The sequence below is a fragment of the Nesoenas mayeri genome, assembly GCF_963082525.1.
Source record: "Nesoenas mayeri genome assembly, chromosome: 1".
NCBI classification, from domain to species: domain Eukaryota; kingdom Metazoa; phylum Chordata; class Aves; order Columbiformes; family Columbidae; genus Nesoenas; species Nesoenas mayeri.
Genome location: NC_137541.1, coordinates 111,804,470 through 111,826,931, shown reverse-complemented (window position 1 = coordinate 111,826,931; position 22,462 = coordinate 111,804,470). Strand labels below are relative to the sequence as shown.

The window sequence follows — 22,462 nt, the reverse complement described above, 5'->3', positions numbered from 1 at the left end:
ACAGAACCCTGATCTCTCAGTAAGTATGTGGCATCAGACTCACTGTGCCTGAGACATCATGTATTACAGCACCTGAAAGTACCATTTTCCCTTTCTAAACCTCTGTGTTGCAGTGGCTATGTAATGGAGAACTGACTGAAGTGGGAGCTGAAGGAAATCCAGCAGCTCCTTGAAGATCTGCAATATACACAGGTTGGAAATTTAGTCCTGATGTATCTTCCATTCTGTTTTTCAGGATCTTGAAAGAGGTATGGAAGGTAAGGTGCCCAAGATGTCTGAACAGGGAACTTCTCTTCAAATTTCTCAAAGAACAACTTTGCAAGTGTATTTTAAAGCAGATAGTGTCCTTGCTGCTGTTTTTCACTCTTCAAATATCTAGCAGCAAAAAAAAAATTGTAGGAATGCTATTTGCTATATGGCACTGAGAGCTATTCAGAGTCTCTTTTGTTTAGGAGAGTGAAAATGTAAGTGGAGAAAACAGGAGATGAACCATACTGACCCTAATTACTATTTACAATGATAGGAACTCTGACAGATATTTCTATGACTCAGGTAGACCCTGTCATCTAGAAAAAACATTTCCTACCTCTAACAAGGTTATATAAATGACTTCACATAGTACCCAGCAGGTGAAGGAATTAGCTGGTAGATTCAGGTATCTAGTGTCCTATAGGCAAAGGATGTCTGTAATCTCCTGTGGCAGCAGGACTGAGTGCTAGTCTTGTACCACCCACCTGGTCCTGACATGACCAGGAAACATCTTATGCCTCTCCCACCCCATGTCAACCTCTAGCTATGTATCTGTGCTACCTACCAATGGCCTGGTTACAAGTTCGTCTTTTTACAGCAAATGGAAAATGTGGTCCTGTGAACAAACCCAGGTTTTTGGGACTTGTTGAATTTTTATGAGAGTGCTATTTATTTATTTTTTTTTTATACTGTTCTCTGTTTAAAGGATTACAAGTTAAAGTACCTATGCATAAGAATTACAATGTATAAAGTGCTTTCTGAGATGTGACTAAGATTTTAGAGTGCTTATTGCAACAATTTTTCCCCAGATATCTGCACATTTTGCAAAGATTCATGTGTTTCACTGTGGTAGGCATAAGTTAGTGATCTCAGAGAATGAGCCTGATGTCACTAAAGTATTTCACTAAGATAGATGGAGAGACAACTGTATCACTGTTTCCTCTCTGCTTTGTATTTACATAATTGTTTCATTTTAAGTTGCCTGGGTTTTAAGAAGACAAATGTACAATGTTCTGATGTGATGCTGAAGTTACATGCACAATACTAATTGTTAAAATTTTCTACTGAAGTGTCCCTTAGAATTTAATTAGGGCTGCAGTGAGCTGTTTGCCAGAGAATATTAACTCTGGCAAACAATTTCTTCAAAGTCTGTAAATTAATTGCCACTTGTGTTTTATGTTTACATTGAAGAATGGTACTTTCTAAAAAAAAACCCAAACCTATATATATATACACATATATGTATCTCCCTGTGATTTACCTGTCATACAAAGAATAAAAAGAAAATCTAAAATGGTCTCTCACATAATTTCCTACAAAACAGCAAGAGAAAACAACTTTCCCTGAAAAGAATGAAGCCCTCAAAAAACAGGTTTCATTTGGGTTTATGAGTTGCATTGTTACTCTGATTTTCTTTGTATATTTTTGGTTTTGTGTGTGTGCGTATATGTGCGGGCCCTGCAGTTTAATGGCAGATGCATGAGTGAAGATATTTTGAGCCCATGACTGACCTTTTTAAGACTATGTTTTTAATTCACAGAAGGTTCAGTATCAGGAAGTTGCTTCACATGAGCACCCTATGGGGATGTGTCAAAATGGTGTGTGAACTCAGCACAAAAATAGTTTGTTTGTTTGTTTGTTTGTTTTTACAAACTAAAGCTTTGCTCCTCTGTCTTCTCAGGAGAAAAGACATCTACTCACCCTCAACATCTCTGCAAGGAGTTTTCAGATGTACCTCAACATGAGGGCTCACAAGCTTTGTGTGCTTGTACTTTTAACACAGCCTGCAAGGTAAAGGAGAGGATAGGAGAGAAGAGGATGAAAGCTGATATGAGGAAGCTCAGGTGCAATGCTAGCTGATCAAGATGGTAATTCCCTGTAACTGTCATTTAGTGGCTTGCACACTAACCCATTAAGCTAACCTGTTTTGATGCTCAGTGTCGGCTTTTACTTTGCACACTGAACAAATGGGAAACACTGTCAGCTGCTTCGGTTCTTCCAGCTGCTTTGCAATAGGGCACGGAGCTGAACTGTGCTCAGTCAGCTGAGGGTACTCATGTTTGCTGCCACTAACATCAAGGCTTACTGCCCACCTCCTCTCTGTGTTGCCTATAGCAGGTATAGAGTGGTGATGCACTGAGCCTATAGCTCCTTCTGCACCCACCTAACATAGGAGTAAAGAAACACGATGGCCAAAGGGCCCTGTGCTCTCCCTCTCCCTGTCCAGGTACACACAGTTTCCCCACCGTAGATCTTAGTCACAGGCATGTTGCACAGCCTGTCACTCCTGCTTGCCCTTCTTTATCCATCACCAAAAGTGTTTGAGAGTATGGGCCTGGCAGGTATTAATTTTTCCTGGATGATTTTGTATTCTTGAAGGGGGCAGAGAGAGCGCTAATATTCGATAAAAAGCATATCCAGTCTATTTTCTAAGTAATTTGTGTGTTATTTCTATCATGCCTTGATGGTTAAGAGAGGTGTCTTCATAAAAAATACCAAGAATACCTCCATCAAATTCTTAGCTCTTGAATTTTGCTTCAAATTCTTTTCCTAACAATAGTGACCCAGCAATGAGGTGTTTCTACTTTCTGTAAGCTCAGTGCTAAATAAAGATTATCTATTTCATTTAATATTTAGGTCCTAGAGAATCATATTACTCTCAGTCCACCAAAATAAAAATATTTTAATTGACTATTGAATGTTTCTGGAATTACATTATCTAGGATATTGGCTATTTAATGTAAGAATGCTGATAAGCTTTTGGAATGAGGCTGGTTGTAATAACAAACAGAATACTTTCCTTCAACAACCCTCAATCTAAATGAACTCAATTTTTAGTAATCTGAGCAGCTTCAGAATTTATACATTTTCCAAATAAGTTATCAGGCCTGCCTTTGTAATTTCTGTTCTGACTACTTCATGACTCTGTGGACTCTTGACCTCCTACCTGCAGAGCTTATTAGTCCAGGGAAAAGGTCAAACTTTGTCTTGAACAGAATTCTAACAATCAAAAAGTATAGGAAAACCCTTAACAGTTGAAACAATTCTATTGGTTTAACTCCCCAGGGCAACAGCTCCAGGTTCTGGAACTCCGACCCAAGGCCAGCTGGAGAAACGTGATGCTGTCAACATGTCTTATTGGAGGATATAGCCAGAGTTGATGGGAAATTGCCCAGCAAAACTACATCACAAATGACCGCTCAGTATCTATATTAAATTCAGTGCATCTCAAATGAAAGACACAATGGTGTTCTCCAACCTCCATCCAGTGGGACATTTAGGAGCTGAAGAGTTGTGATTATAAAGAAAAAATGTAAGGGAACTTGCAGTATTCATTATATAAGGAGACTCATTGTTATGAAATTGCTTACATTTTTCTGATGCCAGTCACATTAATCTCTTACTTAGCTGAGAAATGTGTTTTTAAAAGTATTTTAATAACAGCAAATCAGATAAGGGTGGATGCGAAGGAACATAGTTACTCTGGATGAGAAACTAAGCCTGTTACAGAGGTTGTTTTAGTGCTGACAGATTTCTGCCATCCTCTATATCACAACAATAGAAGACACACCAAAAACTCTCTTTGCTAGACTACCAACAAATACAAAACCATTTGGAAGTGCATTAGACAGATGGGACATATTTATGTTGCTGATCTGTCTGGATGTGTTCAGAGAAAAAACAGTTGCTTCATGTAGATCAGCCAGAGTGCAGAGCTTTGCCTGATGAAAAAATCCACAACACAGTAAAAAAAGCAGGTATTTTGACCTTTCTTCTTCATTAGTCTTTATCTTATTTTTGAGGTTAGTTTACTGGGGTTTTTTGTTTGTTTGTTTTGTTTTGTTTTTCTTCTTTGCATTTTAATTAAATTCTCCTTAGGCTTGCTAGCTTGACATTTTTTTTCAATTTAAAAATTAAGAAAGTCTGTTTACCAGGCCAGTTTTCCCCAAATCTCACTGCTTTATCTATAATTTAAATGTGTCATTAATGCACAATTTCCAAGTAAAACTTTGTGAATTTTAATCAGGCGGGTGTAACAAGCTTTCCAATTATTTTGAAGCTGATTATCACCCATTATATAACATACACATGGTTTTCACAGCTGCCCAGTAACAGAAAAATCTTAGTTTGCACCTAAGCCTAACAGTATTCAGTTCTAAACCAGAACATACTGAAAGGGTTTGACATTGGCTGCCAGCTGAGAACTAGGTTCTTACTAAAATTCAGAAGACATTTTGCTGCTGCTTTCCCTGCGGCCAAGATTTCAGCTTGTCATAGACTGCAAATATGCATTCCTTTTCTCTTTGCTTTTCCAATTTTCTTCCACACAAGTCAATCTTATACTCATTCAACTTTATTACATTTACTCTCAAATCATACTGCTGCAACTGAGAACAAAATCAGACCCAGCAATGCACTTTGCCTTCAAAATAATTAGCTGCTTACTTTACAGTCTCCCATTTCTGTCCAGCTATATGTGCTGTTCGGAGAATCTACATACCTAATTTCCACAGGTTGTGCAACAGAGTTCTTTAGTTTTATATCAAGTACTACCCTGATTAGAGAGAGCCTTATAAAGACAAAGCACCACACTTGGATAATTTATGTGCATAGAATCCACATACAGACCCGAAGTTATTGACCAGGCAGAGTAAGTTTTTTTCCAATCATCACACTGTGCAGTTTTAAAAATAAAGTGCTATTTGCTTATGGCTAAACATTATATGCGGTTATTGCATGCACACTTCAGGCTGCATTGTCAAAAATTGGAATACCTTCACCAAAAAAGAATGGAGCCTAAGCACTAGGGCAATGACAGGTTTGGTTGTGGTTTTGATTTTTTTTTTTCATTTTATTTTATGTTCCAACAGAACTTTTGTTAAACATAAAGCACGTGAACATACAACAGTTTCCTTCACTATTTCCCACACAGAGATGTTCATAGAGGAGGAACACTTGGGAGGAATGTTTCTAAAGCCATAGATAGCTTCTGCATTTATTTCAGGTTTTGTTTTGTGGTTTGTTTGGTTGGTTTTGTTTTTCTTTTGTTTAATATTATGACAAAACATTATAAGAAAAACTTTTTAAAGTAGTGTGAATATCAAATAGTATCCATCAGTCCCTGAATCATGCTATTCAAAGTGCTTAAATCTACACTAAAAATAGAACAAGAGAAAAGTACTCCCCATGTGGCTAAGGTAACACCTACCAATCATTTAAATGTGACTGTAATCAGATAGTTACATTTGAAATTTATTCCACATCTCAGTCTTTACCCCAGGGCATGTAAAGCGGAGGGAAAGGGGAAAAATAATGCATTGTTTTCAGAGGATACTGAGCATTTGGCATCCAGATGAATGAAGGAAAATGCCAACAGTGCCTGACAGGAGTCTGGTAGAGCAAATAAGTAATAATAGCTTTCTCACGCTATGAAAATAACCAAATTTGCAAAGCTCTCTTAAAATTTTATCTGGCCTGGCAGCTTCAGTTCCATTTTGTAGATGTTGGCACATGTCCAGAGGGAGACACCATAATAAAGAACAGATTGTAGAATAGGACTTGAGCAAATAGTCGGAAAAATAAACATTTTAAAGCAAATAAAAATCAGTACATATCCCAAAGCAATATTACCTTGTTATGCAGATACGGAGATTTCTTGACTTTCACAACAGGAGCACAGTCATTTCCTCCCACACTGTCAGTTCTGCATTACTCCCACAAATATACCCCAAACTGCAGTTTCCTTGATCTCCATCCCTCACTCCTCATTAAGAAGACCAAAATATTATAATCTGTACTTTTCTCATTGTGACAATCAGGATGAACAAACCCCACACCTCCATTATATAGGCCAATATCATTCAGTTACCATAAAAATACCTAAAGCTACTGAATTACAGAGATAGACTATAAGGTCTGTTTGCCAGGATATCAGTTACATTTCTGCCAGAGTAAATCAAACCCATATGACAGTGACTGCAACCAGTAACTCCATGCCAGCTCCTCTGCCTCTACTTGCAGAGACCAGCAGAGAGCTTGGCCTGAATATGTTGTAGAGCTACAGCACCACTCCTCTCTCTTTCTAAAATCAGAAAGGACTTTTCCATTATTTAAAATATGAGAAAGATGCTTATATGATTTGTCTTAAAGATGTTCAGATGTAAATATAGTAGCTTTTGTTGTTTGTTTGTTTGTTTTTTATTTCCCTGGCAGTCGTGGTACACGCATTATTTGCAACTCCTCAAAGATAGAACCATACATAAAAAATAAAACTAATTTATTTATTCATTAAAGTGAATAAATTGTTTTTAATACTTCCAGGTCTGATTTAAATATTAATTTTGTATAAATAAAGTTTATTCTAAAAACAATTATATATGTTGGTATTCATGTCATTTTTTTTCTGCCTGAGTTCTTACTGAAATAATGTTGAAATTAATAAAGTTTTACTTATCATTACAAGCTAAAACCAAATGAAAGAATATTTCTTAATCCTGAATACATATTTTTAAAGCAAATACAGTTTCTGGAACATTAAAATACAAGGGGACTCTGTAATCCACAGCAAAATAATGTTTTGCTCTTATTTTTTTTTAGAAAATAACACTTTCTATAATACAAAGTGACAAACCATCTACAATACTGTCTTTTTATTCCCCTTTGGTTTGGAAGTCATCACTGTAAATATCAGCAGGACTCTCTGCAATTCAGTGCCTATTGCCTCACTTGTCTTACTTGCCTGACAATTGCAAATGATCTTATTTGCAGGATTTTGAAAGAGGGAAAAGAAAAAGTTAAATGCTTAAAAATAAAATCCACAACCACATTAATCCTTTTCCAGGAAGTGTTAAAAATAGGGTTTGCTTTTATATTTATAAAAGGGATACAATCAACTCATTCTTAAAATAATAATTAAAACAAAACAAAAAACAAATGAAACCATCTCTAGTTTCTACACACTCTGTAGTGACTACTGTAAAGCAATCGATACTGTTTCGGTATATTCTGATGTTTGACGGGTATCTACCAAGTTACATGTTAGATGATCAGACTGTAGTGTTACCCCAAATGGGGGTCATTGTAAGGGTTGGGAAGGAGCACTGCACATTACAGGAGTAGAAATGAAACTGGAGCTCTCAGTGAGGGATGGGGTCCTTCTAAGAACAAATATTCTCCAAAAGAGATGAACTGCAGCAGGCATGGCCTTCGGGGATCAGGCTAGGCAGGCCAACAAAACAATGGTGCTTCTGATATCAACATAGCTTTGTCCAGGCATTTCCAAGAGAGGTTAAAAACAAACAAACGAAAAGTCTAAAACTATACTAATGAAGCAAAAAAGTTTCCTATCTATACAGCAGTCTCTTCATTTAAAAAAATGTAAATATACAAATTCCAATGACATATAAAACAAAGTTGAAAATGTGAATGGGAAGAGACATGGGTAAAACAGGAAGACTGATGCTACAAAGAAATTGCAAAAACCATATGTACAAGACCCTGTTTTTCCTCGTATGTTATCAATTGTAATGCATGTTTAACAGCAGCAGTCGAGGATGTAGTTCCAGGCACCGGACTGCAGACTCAGCTCCTACTCAAGGGGGTCGATGGCCCCTTGCATTTTGGTCACCAGATGACACTAGATATACTGGTCTCCCGTGGCAAGAGGGGCAGTATTGCACTGTTTGTGTGAGCTTCTTCTGGATTCTGCTCCCTATTAGTTTTTGTCTGCGGCCGCTGCCCGTTTATAAGTGTCATAGGGATGTTGCAGTAGGTATGCTGGTTACCTATTGAGGTAAGCGGCAGGGTGCCGGTAGGAGGTACATCATATTCATAGCTTCGATAATAGTGTTTCTGGCGCATCTGTGAATGATATGTGTTGTGAAAGGTGGAGCGCAGGTCTGGATGGGCAGTAGCAAGAGCAGTGGATGTGGCAGCAGCCATGGAAATTGCGGAGACTGTCTGCAGTTCCCCAAAGGGCCCCTGCTCACTGACATCTAAAACCTGCTCGTGTGTGATGGGTTCAATCCTCTTAAAAGGCATTTCGTACTGTAAACGTTTCCAGAACTTGGAATTCAACTTGTTGCATTTTGGTCCGTGCCATTTAATGACAGTGAGGAGCTTGATGGTATGTTTTAGGGCCTCGACCTCCTGGTAGTTCATAACTCCTCGTAGTTCACTGCATTCAATCAGTATCACTTTGATTTCGCCTGTGACTAACATGTTTCGAAGCCTCGTCTCCAGTTCAAAGATACTCCAGCCTCTTCTTACCACATAATTTGGAGTCATGACGATGATCAGTCGCTTGCTTTGGTCTACACATCTTGCCACGTCTTCAATGTAGGCTACAAAATAAGACAATTGCTCAAAAAACAATCTAAGAAAACACTCTGCTCCTATAGACTGGAGAGAAACAACAGAGGCAAATCCCTCTCAGAAGAGCTCAATGAAATATTCAAAAATAGAATTTGCAAATATGCCAGGTTGCCTTTCCAGGACATGGTCCCAAGAAACCTGCTGTAGGTGGCTCTGCTTGAGCAGGAGAGTTGGACAAGATGACCTCCAGAGGTCCCTTCCAACCTCAACCAGTTTGTGATCCTGAGAAACATCAATTCCTGCATGCACTATGACTGTGAGTGTTTGCTCATGAGCTGGGGTTTTATATCATTACCTCTATCTTTCTTGGAACAAGTGTGTTCATCATAATTTGTTCCTTTAAAAAGGCAAAGTTAGCCAGGTAGGCAACAGAGCAACAGCTATGTGCTTCAGGGCCTCAGTCTCAAACCCAAATGATACTCTATAGTACTGTGCATTGTAGGCTTAGATTCTTATTTTCCTTTCATGCCCCCACCACGTACATTCACAAAAACAATGTAGTCTCCTGCAAATTAATGTGTCATTTGCTGTAGACTTAAAAAATATCCATGTGATTGTTTGATGTTGTGCTTTGCCTATACCAAGCATCCTGCCTTATCTTTAGTAAAAGATACTGGTCTTAGTAGCTTCTATATGGTTGCACTGAAAATATGAAGAACACTACAACAACTTACAAAAAATTACTGCATTTGCATTGGAATATGAGAAAGAAATACAAAAAATATCTACTTGTACCAGCTGGAATCAATTCTAATTTTAAGTCTCTGATAATGATCCAATGCCTTCACTACACATTTATCTGCAGTGGACACCAAAAAAATTCACTACTTTGCTCTGCCTTTGATGTTATTACTCAACCTTTGCCTTAGTCCAAACACTTTTTCCTTCCTGTCTGAATTTCTGTAATGAACGCTTAAAATCATGGATATCTTTCCAGGCAAACAGAAAACAAAGACCTCCGCCTCACCTTCAATAATATAATACAATCACTAAAAAGTAATCCTCTTATCTGGTAAATACACAAAAAGTACGTTTGGTGGCTTAGCTTCACCATTCTCTAAGACAAGGAAGGAAAGATGATATTCTGAAGGAGTAGGTATTGAAACAATACTAAAGTAATCACTACAACCACTGCATTAGCCGTTTAGGAAACACGCAAGGATAAAGACACGACTTACTTCCTGTGGGAATCAAATCTCTGTCTGGTATGAACAACTTGTATCCATAATGCTTTTCAAGCATATCTGGTAGGATCTCAAGAGCAAATCTTTCTTCTTCTCCAGTTTCTTGATTCCACTGGTCAGGATCCACTTTGGTATAAGATAGATATGCGTCATAGTCTTTGTTGTCTGAGGGAAGAGAGGAAGAAAGTAAGTTAGTTGTTCATTATTCTTGCAGATCTCCTAGATAATTCCCCAGGAATTACTTCTGGGAGAATTTCCCAAAAGTAGGAAACTGTTCAGGTAAAATGACGAGCTTTCACCCAATCTCCAGATATGAATCTGTTAACCTTTCCTGTTTTGCCTGGTAGAGGTAATCTTTATTTACACAGATGCAAGAGAGAAGAGATCCATATCCATAGATTAAATCAGTTTGTGCATAAACATTTGTGTAAGGCTCCATATGAAGGAAATCCAGTCTGTTGTGGGGTGACAGCTTGTGAGTACAAAAGAAAAAAAGTCACTGAAAATAATTTGAATTCTTCTCTAGCTTTAAAAGGGAAAGAAAAAAAAATCATGGAAATACCTAAGCTAATGTGCAATTGTCTCTGTTGCATAGTAAAAACATTTCAGTAGTGCCAGATTTTTACTATAAATTTAAGGCCTGGGGCTGAAATGTTCTAATATGTGTAGCTTTAGTTGTAAAACTCATTGGCTTTCCGGGTCTGAAATTATTGCCAAGCTTAAATCTTTGCAGCATCAGCTCCTGATAATGCAGTTTAAATCCCTTTAATTCTGTGTGCTTAAATTTGCAAATTTAATGTTGCATTGATGTACATTCTGTTACTTAACAGTGTGTTATTTCATTTCAGTCTGAGAAATAAATGTGCCTGTTTCTTAAATGTGCTTGGTGTGCCTACTTGAAAGACTGAATCAAAAGAGCCATCATTAATTTTCATTAGGAGGTCAATAACGGCAAGTGCTCTGGAACTAATTCAGTGGAACAAGAGGTCACGTTTTGACTTTTGTTGTGAAGAAAGCAGAAGAAAATCAATGGTAAGAGTAATGAAATGTTAACATCCTTCTAACTCTCTCAACAACATTATGCACAGACTATCAAGAATACCAATTGCTTGTAAAAGAGATCTGATTGAATACTTGACTATGTGTCATAAGTAACATTATATTCAGTCAATGCTGACTTCAGTTATTTACTGAGCCACTCCTTTTCTCATTTTACACCTTTTTGCACTTTGGTAGCATTATTTAGAAAAGCCTGCCAAATGCAGGATGGATGCAAGGAGTATAAACAAAATCAGTGAAACAGTACTAACGCTGAGTAGTCCACTCTTCCTTCCAAGGAATCACACATACTGTGTCCATTAACATTTGCAGATGACAAAATTAAAATTGCTTAAACTGTAACTACTTGCAAACTTTCCAAATCCCTGAAATGACTGTGTGCTCCTTCTCTCCCCTGCACACTTTTTGTATGATATTAGCTAGTAGATTGTTATATCCACAGTAAACAAAACAAGCAAACAAAACCACCAACACCACCACCAACAAAGAAAAACAAGAAAAAGAGAAGCACTGCCTTCTATGGTTCACTCTTTCCATTATTTTTATTTGGAGTGTTTGTGAAACCATGATCCTCAACAACAGATAAGCACCTAATGCCTTTGACAATGCTGTGAAACAACACTGAATGGGTCATGTGTAAGGCAGAAGGAGATTACAAAGAAGGTTTTTGTTTCTGCAGTAGGACAGTGTTAACCCAGAAACTCAGTTACCACACGAAAAGGTAAGAAATATGGAGAAATTCCAACAAAATCATTATGTGGCAATGCCATTTCCTGTTGTCACCTTAGTAGTGGTCATAACCACAGTACATGCTCGAGATCAGTGTTGTTCTGTTGGAAGTCTTTGAGTAGAGATGAGAATGAATCATTTCTTAAAGGGATAAATAATAAGAAATAATGCAGTATTCAAATTGCTTTAAAGGCTGAGGACATTGTCTGTTAAGATGGTTTGCACATTCTTACTTACAGGGAAAATTATTAATGCTATGCTGCAGTTTTCTTGCATATGTAAACATCACACTAATGCATTTATTTCAAATACACATTTTTCATACCATGGAGACTCCAGCATTTCCACTGACTACAGTTGCATTATCCTGCAGGGGACGTTTATTTCCACTCTAGTTCCTAGTTCCCTAGTTTAACAGCATTTGAAGGGCAAAGAATGACCAGGTTGTAGGGTATGTCTACACAGGTGAGTTCAGGCTATCATGAATTTATTCAAACTCCAGTCCAGCAAGATGCATAGTATGGTTTGGGAAACTATTACGTGCATTAACACAGTGGTTTCTCTGAGTTATTTTACTCTCCATCTGTCCGGGTTTTTTTGACATTTTTTGATGAAAAGTAAAAAGTTCAGTTTACAGCTGAATTACCTTATGTGGTAATTTCACTGTCTGATGGGCTGACATACTGGCATGAGGACACAATTTGCAAAATGTGAAATTCCTGAGATACACAAGGCATGATCACCTCTGCCTTTGTTTTACTTCAATGCTATTTATGTATCAGCCTGATTTTAGTTAATTAAAATTATTTGGGTTACATTGCCAACTCTGTGAAATGTTTTAAGAGCTACAGCAGGCAGATAGCTATGCAGCCCTCAGAAGCTATATTTTCTGTGATATGATCAAAGAGCTATGACATTATTTACTGGTTTTTCTAATGTTTATGGATAGGCAAAAAATGTAGAATTTCAACTGTACTGAAAAATAGGAGAACTCATGAAACTGTTGAAATCTCCCATCTCAAGAAAAGTATTTAAACACACAGCAGGTAGCATCTCTGCCTGTGGTTCTTCTCAGTTAAATGGTCCCACCTACTTCTGCTTGTTATGGATGGGACATTTCTGATGTTAATTAGTGTTTTTAACGTGCTGTCCCAACAGCCTGAGAGGGAGAGATGGGAGCCTGCAGACATCCAGATCTTACAGCTGAGTCAAGCTCTGGGAGCAAGGTGCGCATCTTGCCAGACTTTTGGCCATGTCACATGGAAGCAGGAGGTTCTCAGCTTTGCTCTCAAGCTCTTTTCCCTCAGGCTGTTTTCCTTGTAAGCCTTCCTGTGAGTTATGCATCAGGAGTCCTCAGTCTCCCAGCCAGCATGTAAGAAGTCCATTACAGCTTTGTGTTCTCTTGACCATTCACTGGAACAGGTTTTTTACCCATGGAAATATTTGGTGTCTGCACATCTGCCTTTTCCAAGAAAAGAAACATTTCACCAGAAAATTTCTGATCTGCTCCTAATCACAAATCAAGTAATAAAGTACTTGATATTACTACTTTTGTTATTATGTAGTAAGATAATTACAGATTTGGCTATGCAATAACTTCAGGTACTGGCTGCATCTAATATTCAGTGTCAGAAAAAACAAAAAGGCAAAAATCCAAATTCAAAACAAACAAATCTGGTGGCAAACTAAGCTTTCCTTTAAAATGAGAATTTCCTCATTTCCCTTTAGCAGCGAACAACTAAGTCTTCTATGCAAGCATCCTCAGAATGAAAATGTGATTGATTGTTGTTTGCACTTAGGTTTAGATACAAATTATGTCATTTCAAAGGCTTGTTTTTGTCAGGCTCCTGTGCATTAGCAATAAACTTGAATATAGTTACTCACTACCTGTTTCCTCCCACACTTAGGAAGAAAATACCTGCTAATAACCAAAGGCAGGGATGTTGATCATTTAATCTGAAACTTTTTTCTTTCCAATAGAGATTGAAAGTGATTATCTACATATACTTTTGTACCTGAAAACACTCTTGTTCCCTTAACCCTTTCAGGGTTCTTTTTTTAGACACATATTAGAATAAGTTCATCTTGCATTGCCTGCAGGTACATTGCAGAGCTTTATTACATAATGGCTGTCCTTTAACTTCAGGAATGCAGTTGAGTGTGACATACAATATCATGCAATAGTAATACTTTGAAACATTTTGGTGTAAATGGGAAGAGGCGTCGGTTTCTTTTTCCCATATTCCGTGAATGGAGAAGTAATCCTCTCCAGTTATGTGGTCTGGAGCTGCTTTCTGCTGTGTACAGGTAGCACACAACTAGGATGGAGCTCTTCAAGTCAACAGGCTTAATTTCTGTGAAATTTTGTTGTATCCATTAATTGAAAATACTGATACAAAACCTAAAGCAGACGTTGCAGGACCAAATTCAACCAGTTTTGATTAAAAAAACCCCTTTGTTATTTTACTGTAGACAACCATGAGAGCATGTGGAAGCTCTGGATTAGTTCATCACAATGGAGTTAAATACAGCCTGTGCTCAAGATATGAGGCATTCAGTCCACGAATGTTTCAGTCAGCCCCAAACCACTGGTACTTCAAGACTCTGGTCAAAACAGACCATGAGGTATAAACTTTGCTGTATCATATCAACCATCCTATAGGGTTGAAAATGAGGATACTGAGTAATGGTCACAGACCTGTGCTCAGCTACATTTTTTTGATTGATCTTAAGGGTAAACATTGAGGGTGAAATCCCAGCTTAGTTGATAACACATGGAAACATTACTTCATTTATCAGCCCAGGATTTTAGCCAAAACATTTGCTGCATAATTGCAACATGCATTCTTCAATGCTGCCCATTCTTTTCGGTGCTCATCCAAACATCAAATGTGTTATAAAATTCCATGTAACTTTCTACAGAGTTAATCCAGCACAAATTATATAAATTTATAGGGGATGAGGTTGCAAATGCTGCTTGTTATTCCAGGGAGGTACTAAGCAGCAGTCACTTAAGGGTGCAATGTAAGCAGAAAATGAAAACAAGACTCTATACGCACCTACTTTGTCACATCTAAATAGGATCTTTGACTGAGTAAATTGCTATCAGACATCTAAGAACTCATCTATAGGCTTGCTCTTTTAACACCTACACATGAAAAAATTGTAAGCTGGTGCCTATAGAAAGATAAAAAAATCCTCCTCTACAAGGACCTGCAAACAGATTTAGCTTTACATTTCTATTATCTTTTATTTGTGCACATTTTCTAATGATTTCCGTGTTGCACTCCAAGAAGCCAGCAGTTTGGGTCTTTGGGGGTTTATTAAACCTTAGACATTTCAGATATTTCTGCCAATGTGGTACAGAAATATATATGGATGAGAAATTAAAACAACGAAAAAAAACCCCTTCATAGTGTCTTTTTTTTCTTATCAGTTATGTTTAAGCAGATGACAAACTGTTTTTCAGCTGGCATGATAAATTTTAGCACAAGACAGATTAATGGGTCAAAATAAAGAGATATACCATAATGCTATATTTCACAGTGGATCAGATCTTCCATTTCTACATGAATAGTGTTCATTACCCTTAATGTAATAAAAAATATAATTTAAATGTTTAGCTGACTAAAACCGCCAAATCATTATAAGTCTTTCAAAATGCTTATACTTTTTATCACACTATTTACTACTGTTTATGAAGTTCACCTTAACATTTTCTTTTGTTTTTAAATGTCAAGCTTTTTCCATGGCAAAGTATACGTTAAGTATAGCATTACTAATGACAGTTCATATCCTTCTGCAGAGTGGGTAACAGTGAATTGGAGGGAGGTTTTGTAAATGCAACATCAAGGAAGAGGTTAAAGAAATGTGACCAATTCTAAATAGTTTCTGAAGTATTCTCAGCACACTACAGACCAGAAAAAAAAAAAAAAAGTTCTTTGAATCTAGTAGACATATTTATAAAAATATTAAAGCAATGTACATACAGTTTTTTCTCTTCCCACCTCATTTTATTTTTTTTTCCACATTAATCCATATTACATTTTGGGAGTCTAAAGAGCACGAAACATTAAAAGAAATACCAATTTTTATAAGAACATTTATGAAAACCTCAAGATATCAATGCCACATTTGACATTTATTGAAAATTAGCTGCGATTCCTGGCAGATAAAAATTCAGCCACAAAATAATACAATTACGTGATTTCAATTGTAGAATAAAGTCTCTCTGTAAGCTATATTTTTCCTTGTTTTCTATAATTACAGCTAAAATTTGTCATTGATAGATACATAAGATAGAATATTACTTATTTTAACTTAATAACCTATTATTACAGTTATTTTTCTCTTATATTTACTCTGATTTTGTATTCCTGCCTAAATGAAGAGTGCATCTCAAAAGTTTCTCAGACATTTGTGTTAATATGGAAGTTTAAATGTATTACTATGACTTAAGACATTCTATTTGCAATACAAAAAACTGATGAAGCATTAATTTTAGAAGTTGCTCTTGGCAGATATGAAAACTCAGAAGCTCTTATAAGAGCCTCAGAATATTAAAAAATTATGAAAGGTGAAAGATGGTTATAGAAATTATTCTCTTGGTTGCTATGAATTATTTTCAGGTCAAACACCAAACTAAGAGAAAAAGTAGTAGCTATTGAAAGACTGAATGATAACTACCTAGCTGGAAACATAGCATAGTGCACTAATTATCTATGAAAGACTGGAAGAAACTAGCTACTATTTAAAAAGGAGAAAGTAGGAAAAGACAATAATAAAGAGAGTCACTTAAACTCTGAAAATGGAGAAAATATATCTTTATTCTATACTATAAAAAATCTTGAATAAAAAAGTATCAAGAACTGATGCTCTTGTTATGGTGCTAATTTAATAAAGCAACTATTTACATGTTTAATACATGTTTAATTTTATGTATATTCCTTAGTTCTGCTGATCTCAGTGACAGTACTTATATCTTATGATTGGGTTAAGTATTTTGAAAACTGGAGCTAAGACATCCTTGATTTAACTAAAATCAATGAAAAGTTTAGTAAATCATTATAAATATAAACAAAACTCAAGGGAGAAATGTCTTGGAAGCAGGCTTGCAGTCTAAGATTCTTGAAATCAAATGCCAATCCGCTGTATCCATCTGACCTATATCAGTTGTTTTTTTTTTCCTACTTTATAACTGGACTTTCTAACCTACAGCAACCTTTTAGTTTGGAATTTAAAGATGTTCCTGGAAATAACATCAGTTTTCTTTAAAAAAAAAAAATATATATCTATATATATACATGTATATATATAATGCATGTACTTTGGGTGCTATAAAATAGGAAGAAAGAAAAATTAAGGATTTTTGCTTCGAATTAGCAAATTTCAAGGACATGATCTAGCATATCCCATATTCAGTGGATACATAAATGGAGATTTTATTGTTTGAAATGCATTTCAGATGTAAATAAATAGTAGAAATAAAAAGAGTTGAGAAGCACTCCTCCAAAAATAAAATTGTAATTAAATAAGAGGAAAATCCTTTTCTGTAACAAGTAATATTTAGAAAGATGAAAGCTACTTTTTTCTAGAGGTGAGTTTAATAGAATTTGAAATTGATATTCACAGAGTAGGATTTCTTATTGCCACAGTTTGCCAATAGCCAATAAGAACACATTTGCAGTGGCAAGGCTGCTATTGTAAACTTATGCTGTGGGTCCCCAGGGAAGATTCTGTAATTGCAAAGCCACTAACTTCTGCAGTAATTTCAGTTTGCATAGCATAATCATTAACACAAGTGCTTTGGCAGTGCTTAAATCATTGGTAGAAGTTTTATTCGAAAGTTAGCAACTAAAAGTCACACTGAAACATGAAAAAATCTCAGTGTTGCCTTTCATTGCTGCCTAAGAGGTTTACTGGGATGAAACCCAGGAAACCACTAAGAAGTATATCTTAGCTGCTCTTGTCTTGTACAGTTAATAAGATATTGTTTGGACAATCCCATAGGTCTGTCCATGAACCCTGCTAGTCTTTTGCAGCTAAATAATAGTAAGGACAAAAATCATGATTACCTAAGGACTCCCAAGTGCAACAGAGACATCAAAGCAGAAACTATTTCATCAGCCTCCTAATTTGAGCATTGATTTTCTTTCCTTCCCCTTGGCAAGCAGTAGAAATTCATCTCTTAAGGAAGCGCAATCAGCACAGCCAAGAAACAGCCGTTGTAGATGTCATGTATCAAACCTAAGATTTCCTGAATTTAGAGAACACAGCAGTGACGAATTTTGTCACACACTTTGTTTTGTTCCAGCAATGTGAAAAAACAACTCAAAACAAACAAAATAAAACAAAAAGCAGGGACCTGCAAAACTGAAAGTGAAACCCAGAGGAGCTCTGCAGCCCTGTCTCCCAGGTGTCCATTCAGGCTGCATTCTGGATGCACAGAGGTTACGTATTCCCTTAATTCACCCAGGTTTCCTTGGCCAGAAAAGCTGAGAATAAGGAGAAAAAGATGAAGGATTGCAAGGGACACCACAGTGAGCTCCTGTCCAACATTGCAGAAGCAGCTGATGGGACCTAAAGGGTTCTTGTGAATATCATCACATCAGCTGTCAAGCAAAGCTGTCACTTGCAAGTTATCAGCTGCCTACAGTGGTGTGTGTGTTTTGTTTTGTTTTTCTTCAGCCTAAAGCTTGATTCTCATCAGCCTAGCTGTGAGAAAGGATATTTATGTATATTTTATAAGAAAACTGCATTTACAGCACATTTGTTCATATTTTTTTTTATTCTTAGCAATTTTAATGTCAACCTCTCAATGTAAACTTTCTTCTCTCTTCCTTCAGGTAAAACCCAGTAGCCATGTAAATGGTTACTAATGTACCTAAAAAGGGGCTGGTGACTGCAGATGGTTTCTACAGCTAACTATACCAAATGCTCTTTTCTCTGAAACTGGAATCTGGAATATAAAGACATATGCAAGTTAATGACTTTAAGTAATTTTGCCTATCTGACCATGACCAGTGGTTTTCAGATTGTCCTCTGTAGACTTCTGGATTTATTCTTATTACACCTTAAAGCTGGCATACGGATATCTGTGCATGCTCTGGAAACTCTCACATCTTGAAATTGCAAGAAAAAAGTTGAAAATAGCTGTTTTGGTGACTTTGAGCCTCTTGGTCACTTTCAGGAAGCAGCATAAATGGTGCTGCATAGAGACGTGGTCCTCCCCACCCTGGCTGCATGGGGCTGCATGCTGGTCTGGGGACCAATCCTTGCTGAGCAGGAGCAATCTCACAAAGAAGAAAGTTGTCCCACGTAAAATCTAGGCTAAATTTTAATAGGTATAAGGGGAGCTGGAAGTCAGCTCTTATGTAGGCAAAGAGCAGATCTCTCTGCAGTGGTAATATCTCTTCTGATACAAATAGCCTTTTAAAATCACAGAGTGCAAGGTAGAAAGAAGTGAGTGCACATGTTGATTGCAGATACTTGTAAATGTTTATTGCATTTTTATTCTTGCCTGTTAGTTAAAGTATGATACTTAGTTTGTTCATCAAGTATTTTAACCACTGGGAAAGGCAGCAAGAGGAGATCCCTGAAAAATAAAAATACATAAACAGTAACTGCTAAAACACTCCTGAGAGGAAGAGTGTCATATAAAATCTCTTGTACTAGAGCTCAATGTGCAGCAGAACAGAGAAAATAATCTCTTCTCAAAGTGGCTTTCACTAATGATGTATTAATCCTTATAGTGCACTTTACAGACTAGGCTTTTTAAAATAAGTTTTATATTTAGAGTTGCAAAGCTAAAAAGGTTGCCTGAGACTTAACAACAATCATCTATCACAAGTTTCCAGAGAAGTATCTGCTTCTGAATTTTTTTTGTTTTCAGGATAATATCAGGCATTTTTTTTGTTTGCATATCACTTCAACATATCATCTGCATCATGCATGTAAACTGAAATTCTCCAATCAAACAGATTTGGGAGTTTCTGACCACCTAATGGCTAGGGGTCAGTTTCATCTCTGAGACTCAAGGTCATGCCAAACACTTGCAGGTAAGAAAGCTCCTGCTTTGCCATGTATCAGAGTGATTTTCTTGCCCCTGTGCTCCAGCTCCTGGGGAAATATCAGACCTTTACCCTGAGGTCCTCTGGCTAAACAATGGCATGTCATATTGCCCCACACTGAAGGACACAACACAGTGTCCATCATGCAGTGCCCCCGTGTGGGTCAGATCCCAGGCTGCTGGAAAGCATGGGCACAGAGAGGGAAGAAAAGTGGTAAAATGTGGGCTGGATTTGATTATGTTCCCATTTAGTAGGAAAGGTGAGGAATTAACCATGATAACAAAAAATGGGGCTTCAATGTCTTTTCCTAGGAGACAATAAAGGCAAGACTGAGCTGAAGTGTTTGCAGGAGAGAGGAAAAAACAAAAGAGTCTAGTCCTCAGGATGAGAGAGAAGGCAGGAAACTCAAAGCTGCCAGGTAAAGAAATGAGGAACTGTAATCACTTGCTTAATCCACAGTACCCTTACAGAAAGTAATAAATTGTGTTAGCTGTAAGTGTTAAATACTCTTTTTTCAAATATTTCCCACAATTTACCCATGCCTCCCACAAAAATGTGTATATGTTAGCTTGAGAAAAACTGATGTGATGAGATTTGACATCCCAAAGGGCTTGTTCTCTGATCGGGGAAGAAATGATGCATTGAATTTTAAAAGAGATTTTCAACTGAAAATTTTAATTGGATCTCACTTTTAAAGTGTTTCAAATCCTCTCTGGGTACAATATAGTGCACATTAAAAAAGCCTGTGATATTTTGATGTTTGCTTATCTACATGCTGTCCTGAAGTTTGACAGAACATGGTGTAAATTATGAATAGCATGTGGGTGCTCTGCTGTTGCACTGCAGGAGATGCGGTTAGAAGAAGAATTTAGAGTTCAGCATTTTGTGTCTGTCAGTAACAAATTAAACCAAAGGATATGAATGTATGTCTGCAATTTATTTCTGTGCGAGCTTGTGGCTTGGTCTGCTGTGGGACATTGTCCCTCTGCTTCTTGCTTTTGCAAGAGTGTAAGTGAAAAAAAACCAGTAAAAAGTTCAGCTGTAGTTAACTTCACTAGCACAATGGGTTTCATCCATGTTATTAGTATATTGGATATACTACAGAAGCTACAGGTTTCCATTAGGAGTCTGCAAGTAGTATTTTTCTTCTTGTATTACTGTGGTTAAGTACCCAAACTATCAGTGTTTGCACCGATCATCTAAGGAGAATCCATGCTTTATCTTCTTTGCTCAGAAGGATAAGGTGGATATTGGTTTTCCTGCTTTTGAATTCCAAAACAGTATGCTTCAGAGATAATTTTTTTGGTTGTTTAAAATGTGTGATTAAAGTAATGTTGTTCCCACGTAACTAATGTTTGAGATGGGATGAGAGAGAAGCAAGTGTGTCACACCTGGTAAAGTATGCAGATGAATTGGAATGATTTGAGATAACAATAAATGACAGCTGTAAAAGTAAAAATTACTGGTATAGCGAGAAAACATTAAATTGCATCTATTTAAACCATTATTCATTAAACTGTCTATTTCTGCATAATATAATAGGACTATTATCAAATTCTCACAATTCATGCAAGTAAGCATGCCCATTTAAACTGGAAGATGCTTTGTGGAGAACAGGGGCCTGAAAAAAAAAGAAAAGGTGTCTGCCAAAATCCTCCCTGACTCACAGTCTCTCTGGGCCTCAATTTTGTCCTCCAAAAATAAGTAAAATAACCTGATTTTTTCCCCCACTGAGCTGCTATATTAATGCATCCTTTTTGTAAATCCAGTAGAAGGATACAAAATGTTCTAATGTTCTTGGGCTTGTTACTCTGAGCATTTTCTATTTTTAATCCTTGTGCATTTTTAGATGGGAGGTAGAAGTGGGTCATTCCCTACTGATCTTACTATGGAAGTCTTTCCCTTATATAAGGACCTCTAATTCTGCTGCTGCTCTTTTCCCTTATTGAGGGCAGATTTGACCAGTTCTTAGAATAACAGAATAGAATCACAGAAACATTTCAGTTAGAAGAGACCCTCAAGATCATTGAGTCCAACCATAACCTATCTCTAGCACTAAACCATGTCCCTAAGAACCTCATCTATGCTTTGGCTGTTGATCAACACCCCCAGGTCCTTTTCTGCCAGGAAGCTTTCCGGCCACTCTTCCCTGAGCCTGTAGTGCTGCCTGGGGTTGTTGTCACCCAAATGCTGGACTGGGCACTTGGCCTTGTTAAAACTCATACAACTGGCCTCAGCCCATCAATCCAGATAGTCCAGATCACTCTGTATGGCTTTCCTATCCTCCGGAAGATCAACGCTCCCAACCTTGGTGTTTGTCTGCAAGCTTACTGAGCGTGCACTCAATCCCCTCATCCAGATCACCGATAAAGAGATTAAACAGAACTGCCCCCAATACTGAGTCCTGGGGAACATCACTCGTGACTGATCACCAACTGGATTTGGCTCCATTCACCACAACTCTTTGGGCTCGGCCCTCCTCTCCTTAGCCCTCCTTTTGTTGCTGATATATTTATAGAATGAGTATTATCTTATTTATCAGTAGGCATTTATTTTAATACGTCACAGTGGCTTCTGCCCACAGGCTATTACTTTGAACTGTAAAAAAACTTTTATTAGTATCTCAGTAAAAAAGAAGTTCCTGTTACCAAAGACGTAGTAGCACAAAACTTCAGAAACTCTGACCTGAGAAACCAAACCTAATTACTCAGAGCCTGCAGCTCAACCCCATTTGCTGTTCATCAACAGTTTTGATTAGTAGGACTAGAGGCAAAGAAGACCTTTTCCTTCAGTGCTTAA

At 37.2% G+C, this 22,462-nt stretch overlaps 1 protein-coding gene across 1 annotated transcript in view; it reads right to left on the bottom strand.

Moving 5' to 3' along the window:
- Nucleotides 1-7,872: 7,872 nt before the first annotated feature.
- The window catches only part of IL1RAPL1 (interleukin 1 receptor accessory protein like 1), a gene marked incomplete at its 3' end in the record, with an annotated part of 632,038 nt that continues 617,448 nt past the window's right edge, over nt 7,873-22,462 (bottom strand). The window contains exons 9-10 of the mRNA XM_080342944.1: nt 9,801-9,971; nt 7,873-8,591 (exon numbers count right to left, since the gene is read on the bottom strand). Coding sequence (XP_080199070.1) covers nt 7,873-8,591; nt 9,801-9,971 — 890 coding nt within the window. The remainder of the gene's footprint in view (nt 8,592-9,800; nt 9,972-22,462) is intronic.